This window comes from Magnolia sinica, chromosome 15 (assembly GCF_029962835.1).
Source record: "Magnolia sinica isolate HGM2019 chromosome 15, MsV1, whole genome shotgun sequence".
Taxonomy (NCBI): Eukaryota; Viridiplantae; Streptophyta; class Magnoliopsida; order Magnoliales; family Magnoliaceae; genus Magnolia; species Magnolia sinica.
This window is the reverse complement of record NC_080587.1, coordinates 18,740,783-18,759,853: the sequence shown is the minus strand read 5'-3', so window position 1 is coordinate 18,759,853 and position 19,071 is coordinate 18,740,783. Positions and strand designations below refer to the sequence as shown.

The following is a 19,071-nucleotide window of genomic DNA, read 5'->3' as shown; positions in this document are numbered from 1 at the left end:
TTCCTCTGAGATAGCGGAATATACATTTGACGGCTTGCCAATGAGACTGTCCCGGATTACTCTGATAACGGCTGAGTATGCCAACTGCATAGATAATATCCGGTCTGGTGCAAAGCATAGCATACATTAAGCTCCCTACTTCGCTTGTATAAAGTACTAAGGACAGCCAATTTCTCGGCTTCAGTCTAGGGACACGATTTCCTGTCTAGCTTGGTAGCTTTATCCATAGGGGTTTCAACAACTTTTAAAATTTTCATCCTGAACCGCTTTAAGATCTTTTGTATATAGGTTGCTTGAGACAAGCCTAAAAATTTCTTAGGGCGATCCCTGATGATTTTTACCCCAAGAATAAAGTTGGCTTCACCGAGGTCTTTCATCTCAAAGTTCGAGAATAGCCAATCTTTAGTCGATATCAACAATTGTATATCATTACCAACTAACAAGATATCGTCTACATATAGAGATAATATCAGAAAAGATCTTCCAGACCGTTTCATGTATATACAATGATCTTCTTCACTCATCGTGAATCCAAAAGTGATGATGGCCAAGTGGAACCTCATGTACACTGTCTTGAAGATTGCTTCAGCTCATAGATAAATTTCAACAACTTGCGGACTTTCTTTTGATGTTTTTTGTCCACATAACCCATGGTCACAGCAATGCACATCTCTTCATCCAAGTCATCATTTAATAAACATGGTCTTTTATGATCCATCCGACATAACCTAAGTTTAAACTTATGTATTAATTTAATAAGATTGCTGAGCTGATATAAACTCACAAACAAGTGTGAAAAGGTCTCTCGTAATCAATGCCTTCTTGTTATGTGAAACACCTAGCAACCAATCATGTTTTTACAATTTCCTGGTTCCATCGTACTATCTCATTTTTCTTTTGATCTTGTTACTCATTTATTACCTTATCGCTTGGTAATTTTGCCACATCAACAAGTCTTAATTTTATTCTTTCCATAAGCGATCTCTTCATTCATAAAAGATCTATCCAATCACTGAAGCTGGGAAGATAATAATGCATCCCGATACGAATCAAGTTCACTATCAATAACTACAAATGCAAGAGAATGCTTGTCTCTGGTCAAGTATCTTCGAATCAATCTCAAGCCACGTATAACTCGAGAGTCACGAGATATCTCACTGGCTGACTTAACGACAGAGCATCATCATAAATTACTTAATCATTTTAGTTAATGTTTTTATAGCTTTTCTACTTTTCATAAGTTGCTAAAAAGAGGCATCGAGAGAGACAAAAGCAAGGAGAAGCTGATAAGTATGTTGTTTACCAAATATACTTATCTGCTTAATAAGTAGAAACTAAGATAAGCTACTTCAGGCATAAGCAACTTAAAGAACTTACGATCCAAACACCCCCTAAATGACATTAATGTGCTACCATGGGGGAATTGAACCCATGGCCTCAGCCATGGAAGTACTTAGATTCTCTATCTTATATTATGCTATTTTCAAGTATGGTAAATATTAATTCCTATGCTTAACATCTTTAATTTATTAGGTTTTGCAAGCATCCCAAACCTCTTAAACAGAATGCAGGGAACCTATTATAAATTTAAAACATTCATTCATTCATACAACTAGGAGCAAGCCATAGTGCAACAATCACACTGGTCAAATGACTCTAACCCTTCAAATGGGGCCAATTTGTTAACAACCATCCATTATTTACAAGCCGTAAATTTCATGGTTAAAATCATCAAATCAAAATGTTACCTTGTAATCATAAGAAATACAATGTGGGATTTATCTACTGGATGTGTCAAGATGATGATTGGACCTATTTTGTTTCTCTGGTCAATCTTAACTGTCCATTTTCATACTATTGTTCGGAAGCTTAGGATCAAACGATTGACATGATTTTTGCCCCATGGCTTGATCAGAATTGTATGCACGGATGAACAATTTAGATGGACATTAGGTCACCTCGTGTGGCATTTAAAAGGTTTGGAGACGAGTATGGTGGACTCCTGATGCAGGGAAGGACGTGATGAGGTTGATCACCGTCTTCCTCAGGGGTAACTACTCCGTATCCATGGAGCTCTCTGAACTACTCTGAATCCACGAAGCTCTTCGGACTCCTCACAGAGCTTCCTCGAATTTATGAGGGATAAAAATAGAAATAATTTCTAATAAATTGATTGATGATAAATAAATAAAATACAATATCCTTTAAATAATGAGCACAAACCTAGGATGGAGTTTTAGACTCAAACTCCCTAAAAACATGACTACTATAAATAGTAAACTTATTATTTATAAACGGTCATGATTCCTACTAGATTTCATAGTTTTCGCCATAAATAGTAAGTGTCCAATTTGGACTAACCACGTTATTCTCCTAATTTTTCTAAGCCCTTTTCATGTTGTGCACGACTCCTAAAACTCAAAGGATCAAAAGTTATGATCGAACTAAAACTTATACTATTATAGTAAAAACAAAAATTAAATGGACCTTTGACCGTCAATCTGATTGAATCTCGCAAGTCCTGTGAGGGCAACCCGGTGTAAGCAGGTTGGTTGGCTAAAGTAGCTTCTCCTACCTCAAAATCATAAATGATATGTCAAAAAACTCAGTCCAGTTTGAGAGATACGATTGTTTTAAGGTTATGACAGTCCTGATTACTTCCGCCTCCAATCGGGCCTTCTCTGGTCCATATTTGCCATGAAAGTGTCCGTGACCCGCTCTACATCAGTCCCCTCCACTTCAAAAGAACATGACCACGAGTTCTCGTCCAGCTTCGGTTCACGATACTCGGTCAGGTCCGTAATGTTGAAAGTACGCGAGATCTCCATGTCATCCAAAAGATCAACAATGTAAGCGTTGTCATTGATCGTTCGGAGTATCGGTGCCAGTCGAATCTTTTTGTTCTTCAACTTGTTGTAAGTCCCGGTCGGAAATCTCTCATTGCATAGATGGACCATAACATGGTCACCCACCTCGAACACCTTTTGCCATCAATGCTTGTCAGCTTGTTCCTTGTACTGCTAGCGCCGCTTATGAATGACAAGCAGATGCTGCACCACATACGAACAGAAAAAGTGGACAGCTAAAAAGGACACTCCAAGTTCCTTTTAAACTGCCCATCATTTTCACTGACAGCCCCAATTTTTGGATGAGGCCATCTAAATGATGGGCCCCACCTGATACACGGCTTGTATCTTCTGTATACATGCCATTAGACATGCATGTGGAAGGGGTGGGAGTGGGGCTAGCAAGTCTGTAAGGAATTCATCAAATAATAAAACAGAGGTAGCAATAGCTACACCAAGGATTAATATCTCAATTTACTTGACTTCGAAGAACCATGTGCATACTTTACTAGTGCCTAGGTCCGACAAGCCTTAGAGGCCTTCTGCGTTTGACTTTGAGAGAGAGAAGTTTGAGGTGTCAATCTCCCTAGGGCGTGTTTGGATATATGATGAATCCAAGGGAAAAATATGGGGAAAGAAAAACAGATTTTTCCCATGCAAAACTGTTGAAAAATGAATTCCATACTTGGGGGTCCGGTTTGAATAGTAAGTGGAAACTTAATATTTATTAGACAACAACACCGTAGTTTCTTATGCCAGAAAATCATAACCATGAATGTGTAATAATTACTTTGTGGAATCCATGCATCCAAACAGCCTAGATGTCTTTTCAGTAGAACATAATTTCCATTTCCGCACAGATTCTGCATATACAAATACACCCTTCAGGAGAGAGACAAAATAGGCACTAAAATGCCGATTCAGCAAAACTAAATCTGATTTTATTTTATTTTTTCTTTTAAATGATCGAAAAAGCAGGCTTGAAACCTCCTATTTCAAAAAACACCCTTTCAAGGAAGTGCATTCGAAAGGGCCCTAAGAAATCTTGCTGCCTTTGTTGATGATGGGGGATGTGTGTGCCAGCTCATGGTGCAACACTGTGAGCACACAATCTTTTCCTTTTTTTCTAAACATTATTAGTTTTGTCATCATCGTTGTTGTTTTAGTCGGTTTAGGATCATCATTATTGAAGAGAAAAAAACACTCCTGAGCTCAAACAGAAGAATCAGTGAAATCAAAGCATAATCTTTGGATAATGCAGGACACAAATCACACCTTTGCATAGATGGAAAAATCAAATTCTGCCTTCTCATCTTTGAACTTGTCACTTTGTGCTAAGCATTTTTCAGCTTCAGCTTTCATCTGTCAAATGATTGGGTCTTGCTAACGACTTCTTCCTACATAACATCAACATGTCATGGCATTGTACATAACAGAAATGCAGTCTCTACAAACATAAATTCATGGAAAAGCAAATAAATAATCAAAGAACAATCTTTCCACAGAACAAGGCAGTGACATTCCATCAATTATGATTTCCATTAATTTTAGAACACCGGTCCAAAAAGACATGATGGGTTTTTTTTTTTTTTTTTTTGTTTAACACGCACACACAACCCCCAAAAGACATGATGGGTTGAAACCATGAATTCTGATGAAGGTAACTGATGCAGAAACCCCTTCCCTTAGGATGAATGCCCAAGAAATGCTGGAAATTCCAACTACTCCATGCCAGTCAAACTCTTCATGTCTATTAACTGGAAAATAATTCAAATAATGTTGCTCCCAAGAAAAGATGAGGAGAGGCCTGTATGGGGATTTGCTAAAACTCATATGCATGCAGAGTGCGGTCCATCATGTGCCAGTACGGCAACCGTTAATGGGATCTAAGCTTTCCATGAGGTGAGCTACACTGATAAGGTATTTTAACTATTTAAAAAAAAAAAAAAGGTTTTCACTCCTAGGTGGGCCAGAATGTACAAAAAATGGACAACTAAAACATTTTTTTCTAGCCGTACATCTTTTTACACCGTGACCCACTTGAGGAGTGAATTCAGAATTTTAGGCCAGAAATAGAAACAGTATAAAACAGTATAGCCTAGCCCACCTGATAGAAAGCTCGGATCTCTCACATGGTTCCATATTGGCATGTACTTGGATCTTGAAATGCACAGCTCTATGCAATGTGGATTACCAATCCTCTGGCTCAATGGACTTTTTTTCTTGTACACTGGCCCACCTGAGGAGTTGATGTAGGACATGGCACAAATACATTCTTGGCATGGTTGGACCAAAAGAAGGTGAACCGTAAATTGGCCATAACTTTTGATCTCGGTATCACTACGAAACGCATGATTGGGCATTAGTTGAAAAAGAAAAAGATGTTGAGCCCATGAACATCCCAAATGATTTGAAACCAATGTTGCAGGAGTTCAAGGCGATTGTGCCCGATGAACTTCCTAAGGAGTTACGTCCCATGCGAGATATACAAAACCACATTGATCTTGTCCCAGGGGTAAGTCTGCCTAATTGCCCACATTATCATAAAGAATATGATACGCAAGCGGAGGAATTAATCCATAAGGGTCAAGTCAAGGAGAGCATAAGTACATGTACTATGTCAGCTCAAGAGCCTAATGCAAAGTACAAGGAAAAGGCTGATAAACATCAGTGCCAGAAGTTGTTTGAGTATCATGAGCCAATTCTCTTGAGTAACTCAAGGATGAGTTTTTTCCAAGTGGAGGGGTCTAATGTAGGACGTAGCCAGTGTTCGAATTGTCAACGAGAAATCGATAATATCAACGATATTATCGGCGTCACTGAATCGGCGATACCGAAACCCCAAGTTTTTGTTTCTTTTCCAAATGTCGACGAAATATCGGCGATATTTTCAATTTTATCGAAAAAATAGCTATCGTTCTCCTTATTATTGAAAACAAATTGAAATAAATATAAAAATATATATACAAAAAAGCTCTCTTACCTTCTTTTTCTCCAGATCTACCCGCGGAAGTGGATTTCGACTGGATTTAGTGGGCCAATCGTTGTTGATAACATAGCTCTGAATTTTCCGAGATAAGAAAACCCTTTTAAAAAACCCTTTTGTTTTCTTCAAAGAAAGAGATTTGAAAGAGAACTTTATTTCACCGAGATTTACGGAGATTTCGGTTCGGATTTGAAAAGGATAAAGATAAATTTCTGGAAAGATTTTTTACGAAAGATGAGATTGATTGCAGATTTTCCGGAGAAGAGGAGAGAATTTCGTAAAAACGAAAGCTCTCTCGCGTCCGCTCTAACAGGTTGAGTAGCGAGACTAGCTACTGAAGTGACGTCGGCAAGTTCCGTGGGCCCCACCATGATGTATGTTTTGTATCCACACCTTCCATCCATTTGGAGAGATCATTTTAGGGCAATATCCAAAGAACGAGTTAAATCCAAAGCTCCAATGGACCCCAATGGGACAGTGATGCCCGCCATTAAAAACTTCTAAAGGCCACAAAAGTTATAGATCAAGCTGATATTTGTGTTTTCCCTTATTTAATGTCTTTTTTAACTTTTGAACAGGTTGGATTTCAAATAAACATTATGATGGGCCTTAGGATAGTTTCAACGGTGGGAATCACTCTCCCCACTGTTTTCTTTGGTGGGGTCCACTACAGATTTTTATTTCCTTCATTCTTTGGTTCATACCCTAAAATGATATCTAAAAATGGATGGACGGTGTGGATATAACACATACATCATAGTGGGCCACAGAACTTGGTGACGTCACTTCAGTAGTGGACTCGCTACTCAACCTGTCAGTGTCTATCTAATCCGCATCCTCTCACACCAGCTGTATAGCTGCTGTATTGACGTCAGCAAGTTCTGTGGATCTGATCATAAGGTATTTGTTATATCAAAACCGTCCATCAATTTGGCGAGCTCCTCTTAAGGCTTGAGACGAAAAATAAGACAGATCTAACTATCAAGTGGACCACACTGCAAAAAGCAATGGGAGATTGAACGTCTACCATTGAAACCCTTTTTGGGGTCACAGAAGTTTTGGATCAATATGAAATTTGTTTTTCCTCTTCATTCAGGTCTTTGTGACCTTATGAACAAATTGGATGGAAAATAAACGTTATGGTGGGCCCTACAAATTTTTTTACAATGAAAATCATTATCTCCACTGCTATTTGTGGTGTGGTACAGATGATCTTTGGACATGATTCATTTTTTGGATGATGCTCTAAAATGATCTCTAAAAATAGATGAACGATGTAGATATAATAAATACATCACTATGGGGCCCATGTAACTTTGATCTCCTTGGAACCGTTCGTACAACTCGGAGCTCGAGGAGCGTCAGTGCTTGTCTTCGAACGACACGTATCTACAGGATATAGCTGGTGTGTGGTACACCAGCCAATCCGCTTCCAGTTTTAAGGGAATGGAAGCCGCTTCCAGTTTAATGGTGGGATTTAATTGTTGTTGTTTCCTTTGGTGTGGTCCACTTGAGATTTGGAACTACCTCATTTTTTGGACCATGTACTAAAATGATATTGAAATGGATTAATGGGGTTGATTTCTCGCATATATCAAGGTGGGCCCACGGAACACTCTCCAGTAGCCACCTTGTTATTCACAGCATGATAAAACACATGCCATACGGTGGGTACCACAAAGTCCTTACACCACCAGGAGCACTTGATTTGGCTAGTGACGTTGCCACTGTCAAGATGGCTAGTGGTTGGTGCTATGTGGGCCTAATCATGATGTATTTATTTGATCCACGTTGTCCATCTATTTTTTCAGATCATTTTAGATCTTGATCCAAAACATCAGGCATATATAACTCTCAGGTGGACCACACCACAAGAAATAGTAGCAATTGAATGTCCACCATTAAAAACCTCCCAGGGTTCAATGTAATGTTTATTTGACATCCAACCTGTTGATTAGGTTATACAAACTAGTTTGATACAAAATTTGTGGCCCTTGAGAAGTTTTTAATGGTGTGCATTCAATCAACACTGTCTTGTGATGTGGTCCACTTGAGATTTGGATCTATCTATTTTTTGGGCTTATAACATAAAATGATCTGGAAAATTGGATGGATGCGTCAATATGTCAAACAAGTGCCACATCCAAGCCATCAATCACCAAGTATACCAATATATAGATTCCATGTCCCAAGAAAGGTGTACTTTTTTAGTTCGTTAACTTTTACATGTCCTAATTATTATATGTTAGCTGCATTTGTATTATATGAACTCATTTTGATTACAATTGGAGCGATTTCTTATGGCAGCGTATGCTTTTTGGGTCCCATTAAATGAAAACTTATTAGTTAATGCATTTTTTTGTAATTTTTTTATTCCTAAATATGCAAATATGTGTATTTAGGCATGCCCTGAAGTTTTACTGAAAAATTCCATCATTTTCCCCATTATTCGCCATTTTTTTTCGCATTTCCAGTTATCGGTGATATTATCGGCGATAACGATATCATATCTATATCTCCAGTCAACGAAACTTGTAGCGATATCGAAAACTCGAATAGTGGACGTAGCACAGATACATCCTGGCATGGTTGGACCAAAAGAAGGCAAACCATAAATTGGCCAAACTTTTGATCCGGGTATCATTACGGGATGCACGACCAATCAATCTTTAACGTAACGGGTCATCCGGGTTCAAACGACCCTCAAAGTGGGTTGTGTCGGTCTGTTTCACAAGAAAACGTAGGCTTCCGGCTCAAAAACATGATTTAAGGGGAAAATTTATTTTTTTAGTAATTCCAATTTTGTAGTTTTTTTTTTTTTTTTTTTGAATTTTAGATTTACATCCTTTAAATATATATATATATATATATATATATATATATATATATATATATATATATATATATATATATATATATTTGTAATTATTCTAGGACTCTTCTAGAAAAAGTTTATTTATAATTTTTATTTTTAAAAATTAGGCTTTAGAAGTGTTTTGCAAGAATTAGGACTTTTATTAGGGTTAGAATTTTGCTATTTTTGATAATTGCGAATTTTGATTTACTTTTTATTTATTAATGGTGTAATTGAAATTTTAGACATTAACAGACATTATTCAATTAAAAAAAACAACCTGAGTTTTTATCTCTTTTTTCTTGTGGATTTAAGAAAATACCTTGCGGATTCAGGGTCTTATCACTTGAGGAAGATGATGATATTCCTCATCTTCCCTTTCCACGCTCTCCCCGGCATCAGGAGTGAAGCTGGATTTTTAGGCCAGAAGATCTAATTAAACAATGTAGTCCACTAGATAGAAAGCTTAGATCTCTCCCATGTACTTCATATGGGCACGTGCTTGAATGTTGATATGCACAGTTATACGCGATGTGGGTTACCAATCCTTGGCTCACATGGACAACCGCAATGTATTCTATGCAAGTCATAGGAATTTGCCAGCAGGAAAGAAAGCATTGGGAATAGGAATGACACTTCCCGGATGTCCCAAGTTAAAACCTCAAACGTCAGACAATGTATACTGAAATAAAAGCCAAAACTGCTTAATAACCTCTGAGAATTGAATACTTTGACCATGATTCACATTTTAGTGATTGGCTAAAAAACTTCGACAAAAGGGATTCCGATTGCATGAGCATTAACATTCAATCAAAATCAATAGAGGATCGTTTATTAAATATGAATTGTCAATCATTTTTAGCTTTAATGGCCCATTTGCAAGTCATTGGTTGGATGGTTAGTATCATACAATTAGTTTGATTTTCCATCAATCATCCATGGCAGGGATCCCTCTTGACTAGATCTGATTGCCAGAACATGCCCATGTATGGCGGAAACTGGGGTCAACCACATTTTGCAAAGGTCTAGGGAGCCACTAATTGGTCCTCGAGAAGTAAACTCTATAGCTATCATGTAGAATGCCTCTAAGCAAAATAATACACTACGAATTTCAAACCCACATGAACACAACAATTACTTAATCAAAAACCAAAAACGTTGTTCTACAACAAGACCTAAGAACAATAAGTGGGATCATCCATTTTGCTAGTGAGTTGAGATTTTTTTTTTTTTTAGAGATAACGAAAATTGTATTAAGATAGAAAAAAACAGAGACAAAAAAGACAAAAAAGAAACAAAAGAGCAAAGAGAGTCTGCTGAGAGAGCAAACTCTACTACGCTCTTAAAAAGCGAAAGTCATAGTCCTTTAACAGGGATACATTGATAGACCATTCTATTAGAAAACCTTTAGCCTTGGAAGCTACCGTATCCACGGGATTGGAAGTATTCCTAAAGCATCTCCCGTTTCTCTCTACCCACACAGTCCACCAAATTGCAAGAATTGCCATTCTCCAAAGCCGCTTCCTTTTTTTGTCTAGGTTGACCCAAGGTGTTCCGTAATGGTAACAGTGGCCGTAACGGCCACCATTGTTACCTTTACGACACAGGGCATAACGGCAGTTACGGCCCCGTAACGGCCGTTACGGTCTCTCTTTTTTATTTTTTATTTTTTGAAAAAACTCCCGAAAAACCTGTATCTGCCCCGTAATGTTGATTAAAAAGTATGAAAAACCTATATATGTCATGTAATAGACCATTAAGGGGCTATTATGGCCTTTATAGGGTTAAAGGAAATTACGGGTCATTTTTTTCCATAACGGTTGTTACAGCCGTTACGACCCCGTAACGTATAACGGTTGCCACCGTTATCTTTACGTAATGGCCTTTACGGCCCCGTAATGGCATTTACGGCACACCATGGGCTGACCCCATGCCAAGCTGATAGGAGATTATCCGCTGCGTCCACCAAAAACCAACTGATTCCGAAGGACGAGAAAAAGACAGACCAGATTTTCGAAATGAAAGGATGGTGAACTAGCAGATAGTCGATTGTTTCTTCGTTTTTCATGCAACATAAGCAGATGTTGACTATCTGCATCCCCCTTTTTCTCAGGTAGTCCACTATAAGAATCTTCTTCTTGCCAACCAGCTAGCCAAAACATTCAATCTTGAGAGGAGCCGAGTATTTCCAAAAATGTAAGTCTCTTGGCCTTCTTTAATAACGGATATACTTTGAAGCTGGGAATAGAGTGATTTAACAGAAAATTTACCAGATTTTTCTGGTCTCCAAATTAGATTATCAGTTGTCGATTGGTTAGGCATTGCTCTGTATGTGCATTGGAGGTCCACATATTCGCTAATCTCCCAATCTTGGAGATTTCTTCTACATTTCACGGTCCATTCGATCTCGTCAACTGTGACTGTGTAGCAATCAGCAACTAAGGGAGATTTGTTGTGTGCAAGCAAATATATGTTCGGGAAGCGGAACTTTAATGGCTCGTCTCCCTCCCACTGGTCTTCCCATAATCTAATATTGTCACCCTTTCCGAGCTCAAAACCAATACCTTTGATAACTTCCTTTTTCATACGAAGAATGCCTCTCCAAAGATGCGATGCCCTGTATTGTGAAGAATCTCTAGTCCACCACCCACCCTCAGACGATCCATACTTACTTTTGATGATGATATTCCAGAGACTACCTCCTTCTGTTCCTAATCTCCAAATCCACTTTCCTAAGAGGGCTCGATTCATCGTCTTAAGATCCTTTACCCCTGCACCACCTTCTTTGAAATGCTTACACACCTCTTTCCAATCTAGAAGAAGAAATTTCTTCTTATCCTCCTTGCTGAACCAAAGGAAATCACGCCTAAGATTATCGATTGTAGTTAATACTGAAGGAGAGCATCTAAACAGAGACAAAGTACACAGGAAGATTGGAGAGAGCCGCCTAAGAGTAAGCCGACCTCCTAAAGATAAGTAGTGGCATTTCCACCTATTAAGGTTTTTTTCGAACTTGTTAATGATCTTATCCCATAACATCTTTGGGGGGCGCTCCAATGCATAGGGGAAGACGAACAAAAGTAGACGGGAATGAAGCTGAGCAATGAAGGAGATTCGCATAGTTGTTTATCTCGTCTTCTTCCAGATTCACTCCAAACATCTTAGATTTAGCCAAGTTCACTGTCGGCCCTGATACTGCCTCAAAGCATCGCATCGTTGTACGCATATTATCGATTTTGTCATGGGACGCTTCAAAGAAAATCAATGTATCATCAGCGAACTGAATGTAGAAAATCATACTAGATAGACCTGCTATTTTAATACCATGAAGAATGCCTTCTTCTTGTCCTTTAAGGAGCATTCTAGATAGAGTCACCCCCACATTTTCGAAAAGAAACGAAGATAGGAGATCACCTTGCCGCAGACCTCTTGAACTTTTGAAGAAGCCTTTTGGGGATCCGTTAAGAAGGATGGAGAAGTGAGCCAAACCATTACATTCACCCATCCATTTTCTCCACTTAGAGCCAAAACCCATCCGTTTTAACATGTATTGAAGAAAGCCCCAATCAACATGGTCGTAGGCCTTCTCAATGTCCAACTTGCAAAAAATACTTTTCAATCCCAATCTGTGATTGGAGTCGAGCACTTCATTGGCTATGAGCGCCCTGTCCACTATCTCTCTACTCGGAATAAAAGCATTTCGATTGGCTAAAATAATCTTCCCGATGACATTCTTCAGTCTAGAGCTTAAGACTTTAGCTGATATTTTGTATGGGCCTCCTATAAGACTGATGGGTCTGAATTCTTTAAAAGAAGTCGCGCCTGCCACTTCAGGGATGAGAGCTATAAAGGAGGCACCGATACCTGAAAAGAGTCTGCCTCTTTCATGGAAACATTAGAGTGAATTATATCCCAAAAACTATGGAAAAAGGAAATAAGAAAGACATCAGGACAAGGGGACTTGTCTCCATCCATCGTGTCAATTTCCTTCCTCACTTCTTGCTCCGTAAAGGGGGATTCAAGTAAACTGCATTCTTCTTCTGTGATGTTGTCCACTTGAAGGAAATTCAACCGGGGTCTGTCCCAATCTTCAGCTGAAAGCAAGGATCTGAAATATTGGATAGTCTGCTGTGCAATTTGATCTGTCTTCAATGCGTTCCTCATTCACTAAAATACTACTGATCTTATTGGATTTGGCACGCATACTAGCTATACTATGGAAATAGCTTGTGTTTTTATCGCCCTTGCTTATCCATTTGTCTCTTGATTTTTGTTTCCAGGAAATTTCGTTTTCCAATACCCTTGCTGAAATCGATTGAATAAGCTGAACTCTTCTGCAAAATAGCTCGGAAGACATTGGAACATTTTATGAGGCTGCGTCAATCTTTTGCAATTCAGAAAACATAGAGTCCAATTCGGAATTCCTTTTGTGATGCTGAGTATACTTCCACTGCTTTAACTTTTCTTTGAGGAGTCTAAGTTTGGAGAGGAGTCTATGGCCTACATATCCTTCCACCTGAAAAGTTGTCCACCAATTTGAAATCATCTGAATGAATCCTTCAATCTTGAGCCAGGAGGAGTCGAACTTAAATGGTTTAGGACCCCAATTGTTGTCGTCAACCCAAAGTAAGACCGAACAGTGATCAGAGGTTGTTCTCGCTGACTGAGAGATGAAAGGGAACGTTTCCAGCCATTTAGGAGAGACCAAAAATCTATCCAATCTGGAAAGAATCGGATTCGCTCGCCCGTTAGTCCATGTGAATTTGGCTCCTAGTAATGGAAGATTGACTAACTCCTGATTTTCTATCCAATCAGAGAAAGCTCTCATAGCTGAAGAGACCTTTCTGCTGCACGAGTGTTCCTCCACGTATCAAATGATGTTGAAGTCCCCGACTACACAACATGGGCCTAAGAAAGATTGTCTAGGAGAGGTCAGCTCTTCCCAAAATTCTGCTTTGCTAGAATTGATGGAGGGGCCATACATAGAGGATATAAGACACCAAAAGTTATTCGATGGAGGGGCCATACATAGAGGATATAAGACACCTAGTGAGTTAAGAAATTAAAGACAGCTTCATAGTAGATGGATAATAATTTATAGAATTTAAATCAATTGCCCACATGCATTTACAAGTAGCTTGTGCAAACGATGCCACAAGTGCCAGTAGGGCCAACAAAGGTAATATCCAAGCCATTAGGTGGGTCTGACTGTGTAGATGTTCTCGCCTCATAATAAATCTAGTCCATCTAGCAGGTGGGCCATGATATTAGAAACAGATGGAGGGTAAGAAAACCACAGCCTGGCAAAAATCCATCGTGGCTAAGCTAAAAAAGATCAGGCGGAACTTCCTTTGACAAGATTCAGTAGATAATCATAAATTCCATTTGCTAAAATTGGAAGAAGCATGTAAACCAATGGTTCAGGAGGGTGTAAGCTTGTGAGATTCAGAGGTAATGATAGGGCACTATTAGGAAAGTGGGTCTAGAGTATCGGGGTAGAGGGAAGGTAACTTGTAAAGAGAAACATTGGGTCATGGATATGAATATTGGTACCGTATCAACTGATACGGCCGTATCGTATCCATATCGACATGAGACGATATGGGAAATGAGGTCATATCGGACCGACACAAAAAAAAAAAAAAAAAAAAAAAAAAAAAAAAAAAACCCCAACTCGTATTAGCCTGTATCAGCCCTTGTTGGCTGTTACAAGGCGTATCGACACCAATATGCCCATAAAAGCCTAATTTTGCTTTTTATTTTTTTTTAAATTTTACTCGTGTATCCTCCTCCTATTCTTCTTCTTCTTCTTCTTCATTTAAACCATGGAATAAGTTAAAAACTCATTTAATGCTAGATGTAGACCTATTTTGGTATCAAAACAAATAATTTGAATGGGATTTGACAAATCAAAATGAAGTGGACCATTATGGAAAAAACAGAAAGAACGATAAACCTTCACTTTCTTTTTTTATATTTTCATATTCTTTTTTTATTGTATTTCAATGTAATGGGCCCTAGTTCACCAAATCATGCTTGTTTTGTGTTCAAATACATGCACGGGTTGGTCGTTGGAAGTTCTCAATAGTGTAAAACAAATCGTAATAGAATGGACGCATGCAGCTAACATTTTGGCTGCTAATCAGTTGCCTGTTAGTTGGTTAGAGTTGTTGATGCAAGGAGATGTGATGGCATAACCCTAGATGCATGTATAATCAGGATGAAGAGATTCAAATAAATTAATTAATCAACTAACTGTTTTCAATCAAGAGGATTAAGAAAATCTCAACATAGAGATAAAATCATTCCATCGGGATCATGCCCCTTAGCATAAAATCACGTAAACAATAAAAAAGGGAGAACCTAGAGATATGAGGATATCTCAGATCTATCATAAGTCAGTCCCAGTCAAGTTTGGATCTGATTCTCCCGACTAGTCATCCCTCTTTTCCGTTCAAACCAAAAGAAAATATCCAGAGAGGAACGAAAGGAATGAAGAAGAGATAGGTTCGAGATGAAGAAGGTACAGATTCTAGGGAACCAAAGAAAAGAAAATGGCCAATTCTTACCATTTCCTGCATCTTGAAAATCAAGAAAGAAGGAAACCTAAAACCGATGTGGAATCCTGAGCACCCAAGAGCCAATCTTGAAACTCTAATATCTTTGATAAAAGATGAAAAAAAAAAAAAAAAAAAACATATGAATTTTTATTCATTTTATGATAAAATAGGGTTTCTCATAGTATATATATAAGCCAGGGAAAAAATAAAAGTGCACTAAAGCCCCTAAAAATAATGAAAAATACAAAAAACACCTAAAACTAAAACACCAGTGCAGCAGGGTGTGAAATCCGCCCCATGGGCCTGCGGTCATGCTGCTCCTGCACTCGTAGCGTGTCAGAAAATGGGTCTGATGGACCCAACGTCTATCCACATCAACTCCTCCGCTCCGGTACTCTGTCGACGACGCCTCCTCCTCTGGTACGCTCTAAAAGGTGCACCATTGATGTCCACATCAATTGTAAAGGTTTCTTTTTGTCATTTTGCTTTTCTTTGTCTTGTTTCTTTTGTATTCTTTGGCCTTTCTTTTAATAAATTTCATTATCATCGCTTCAAAAAAAAAAAAATGAAAAGAAAAAGAAATCTGCGGCCGAGTGTTTTTAGCTATACATTTGTTTCGTTAAGATGTTGAGGTTTAAGTATAGATGTTGAGATGGATGAGTGGTAAGATAAGGATAGAACTAAAAATGAAACATTCAAGGGGATTAAGGAGTAGCACCAATAGGTAGTAAGATGAGAGAAAGTAGACTAAGGGACCAAGAACTCCGATGGTTAGGAGGGAGTTGGTACAAGTTGAGGGCTCTAAAAGGGCAAGGGAAGGCCTAAAAAGATGTGGTTGGAGCCATGGAGGTAATAAGAAAATACTTGATGACCTATGATCTAAGTGAAGTAATGGCCCTTGATAGAGTAGAATCGCAGAAAAGGATTCATGTAGCCAACCCCAAGTAGTTGGGATATTAGATAATGATGATGATACAATGACGACATTTGTTTCCTTAACGGTGGTCCACCTGATAAGTGGACCAACCCGATTATTGGGCGAGACAATCCACATAATGTTACGCCTTTGATGGATTGGATCTCATATCAATTTCTAATGCTAGCACATGTGTGGCGTGTACAGCTGCCTCCTGCATGCATGTGGACTTAGCAAAGCTCTATATGCAAACTTCAAAAGAGCAGAAAAGGAATAAAAATACAGAAGTTCACACAAAAGCTGAAAACATTTTTTGATGATGATAGGGTGTCCCCGCCCCCTTTTTTAAGGCAAGACTAATCCCTATGGATAAATGCAATCACCCACAAACCACATGCATCGGGTAAAGCACAGAGAGGGAAATTGAACTCAAAAACTAAATAAAACTGATGGACAGCAATCAAGGGCGAAAGGCCTTACACTCGATCGTAATTTGCATCCATAAGAAAATCCAGCATTCCAGTTGTAGTTTGCTTCCTATCAGATGAAGCCTGGCATCTTCATCGCCATTCTAACTTTACTCCTTCCTTCTCAAATGTCCATGACAAGTGCAAACATTGCACACGAGTTCCAGCCCCACCTAACAAACGACAAATAACATGCATGTATTTGATGTTGATCAAGGCCCACATGCCAAATTAACGACTTTTTTCATTTTAACCATGCATAACTGTCCACCAGCCAGCCACTTAGGACATCAGTTCGGTATAGTTTTTGGTTTAGAATTTTGACAGTTTGATGTAGAGTTATACATGTATAAGAACCATCACATTCATACTAGAGTATCATCATTTTTCCCATAAAACAAACCCAATTGATAAATAGCGTCCATGTTTTCAAGCATAGTTCAAACACTAGCTAACTTGAGTTGAAACCCAGCTGAGCCAACCTGAATTTGCAAGATATCGAGCGGAGTCAACAAGATCTCAGTTCTAGAATTGGTTTGTTTCCAACTCAAAGAGACTCATCAAGTCAATCCACTGACTCAGATGACTCAATGCAACTGGCGGTGACTCAAACTGAGTCACTTACCTTGTTAAAGGTTTTATTAAAAAATATACATGGAAGGGCTGTGTGAATCAGACACTTGACCTCTAGCACAAAAAGGAGCACCCTCAACCAGCATCCTATTCAGTGTCTAGCTGTTTGTTTCTCTATTTCATATTACTTATATACTAAATGTAAGTATTTTACATATTTACTACCAATGTTAATATTTTTTTAATTTTATAATTATTAGAAATCAAGTCAAGTAAAGTTTTTGGGTTTTTGAACAAGACATCCATTCTGCCATCCAAAGACATATCTCATTGAAATGAAACAGATACAAAGAAAAGAGCAAGGATTGCTGACTCTTTTGTCACCATTCCCAGCATCTGTGAATCGGTACACCGAACCTGGCTGTTGATACCCGAGATATCCTTCAGCGGCCTCAATGTATTCTGTAACCGGCTGGTCCCACTGATCTGCCCTCTTGGAGGCCTCTGATTCTGACGCTGACCCCCAATTAAAAAAGAAAAAGAAAATTGATTAATAAATAATAATAAAAATGGAGCTGATATCTACAGCCTATATGTTTGATAAATTGACCCACTCTTCTACAACCTACTACTCTATTACCAAAAGTAGGAAAACAGAGTGTGTCTATGAAAAACATGAGGTGTATTTAACATTAAAAAAATCTAGAATTCTGCATTGAAAATCTCAAATATATTTTCCACACCCATTCTTGTACTTCCTAGTATTAGAATGGTAGATCCTTGGTACTACCCTACTTGGGTGGTTTTGGGATCACCACCCGCTCCACTTCCCAAAAGTAGATAGGCATGGCGTGTCTATCAAAAAAATGGGGTGTAATTATCTTATCATTTTGAAATCAAGAAATTCGTTTGAAAATCTCAAAACGGAAGAGAAAGAGAGAATGAAATAGAACTAAAAATTTATTTTCTTTTTTTTCCTTTTATAATTACCATAGCCAGTTCAAGCATTGAATCCGTCTGTAATGGAAAGATTGAAGTGGGAATCGAACCAGGTGCCTTCGATGAAAATTACGCTTTTGCCCTTGCCTTCTCCTTCTTATCTCCATCCTGGGACTGGTGTTTAGTAGAATCCATGGCTCTTTGCTGAAGGAGTGAATTAAGGTTTTCCAGGGGTAACAGTGGGCTGGGCCCATTTCGGGCCTAATCTCGAATTTGGATGAGCGGAGCGTTAGTTCGCTGGAATTGAACCCGATATAGTCAAACGGGGCCGGGTCTGGGTTCTGATATGGACATTGGCCACGCTAGTGCCAGTTCGGCTTGGATCAGCCCTAACCTGACCCTAGTTCACTATGCCCTGGCCCAGACATATCCCTGATCGATCCAAAAAGGCCTCGCGTGAACCTTGGCTCAACAAGGCTAGGGCAGGCCCTACACCAAAAAAGGGCAAGAGGAATAACATTTTGTAAAACTTCAATCTACTTTTTTTTTTCATTTTTATTTGTGCTGCAACGAGTACCACAATCCAAAGGATCTTGATCTTTGAAACATGACCCAAAATACAAGAGCACCTTTAAACTACATATTTACATCGTATGTAGACCGATTATAAATCATTTTAAACTAGTTCTTCTGTATAACTATGGCCCACTTGATGATGAGGCTGAGCAAATGGGCCCAGCTGGGGTATCGTTCGCCCATGCGTAATCTACATCAGGCCTAGTTTTCAAGCTTGACCCTACCCAGCCAACTTTGACGGCCCAAGTTAGCCCTGGCCCTACAAGGTTGGGCCACCTGGGTCAGGTGGGCAGCCTGACGAATTTCAGTGTTATTAGTGAGAGATTCCAACACAGGCTAGCTAGCTTATTGAAA

General features: G+C 38.8%; 1 protein-coding gene across 9 annotated transcripts; it reads right to left on the bottom strand.

The window, feature by feature from the left end:
* Positions 1-2,467: 2,467 nt before the first annotated feature.
* Positions 2,468-18,449, bottom strand: LOC131227864 (uncharacterized). Of its 9 annotated transcripts, none has more exons than XR_009162544.1 (4): positions 18,193-18,324; positions 17,576-17,718; positions 4,122-4,243; positions 2,468-3,050 (listed from the first exon to the last, which is right to left on the bottom strand). XR_009162544.1 is itself a non-coding variant. In XM_058223693.1 (3 exons), the coding sequence occupies exons 1-3, from the start codon at positions 18,393-18,395 to the stop codon at positions 4,205-4,207; spliced, it is 282 nt and encodes a 93-aa protein (XP_058079676.1). In that variant the 5' UTR covers positions 18,396-18,449; the 3' UTR covers positions 3,729-4,204. The 9 variants fall into 9 exon arrangements, 2 of the variants coding, with proteins under 2 accessions (XP_058079676.1, XP_058079675.1); XR_009162545.1 differs by lacking the exon at positions 2,468-3,050 and adding an exon at positions 3,059-3,709; XR_009162547.1 differs by lacking the exon at positions 2,468-3,050 and having other exon boundaries at positions 3,729-4,243; positions 17,620-17,718; positions 18,193-18,449.
* Between the last annotated feature and the right edge of the window lie 622 nt (positions 18,450-19,071).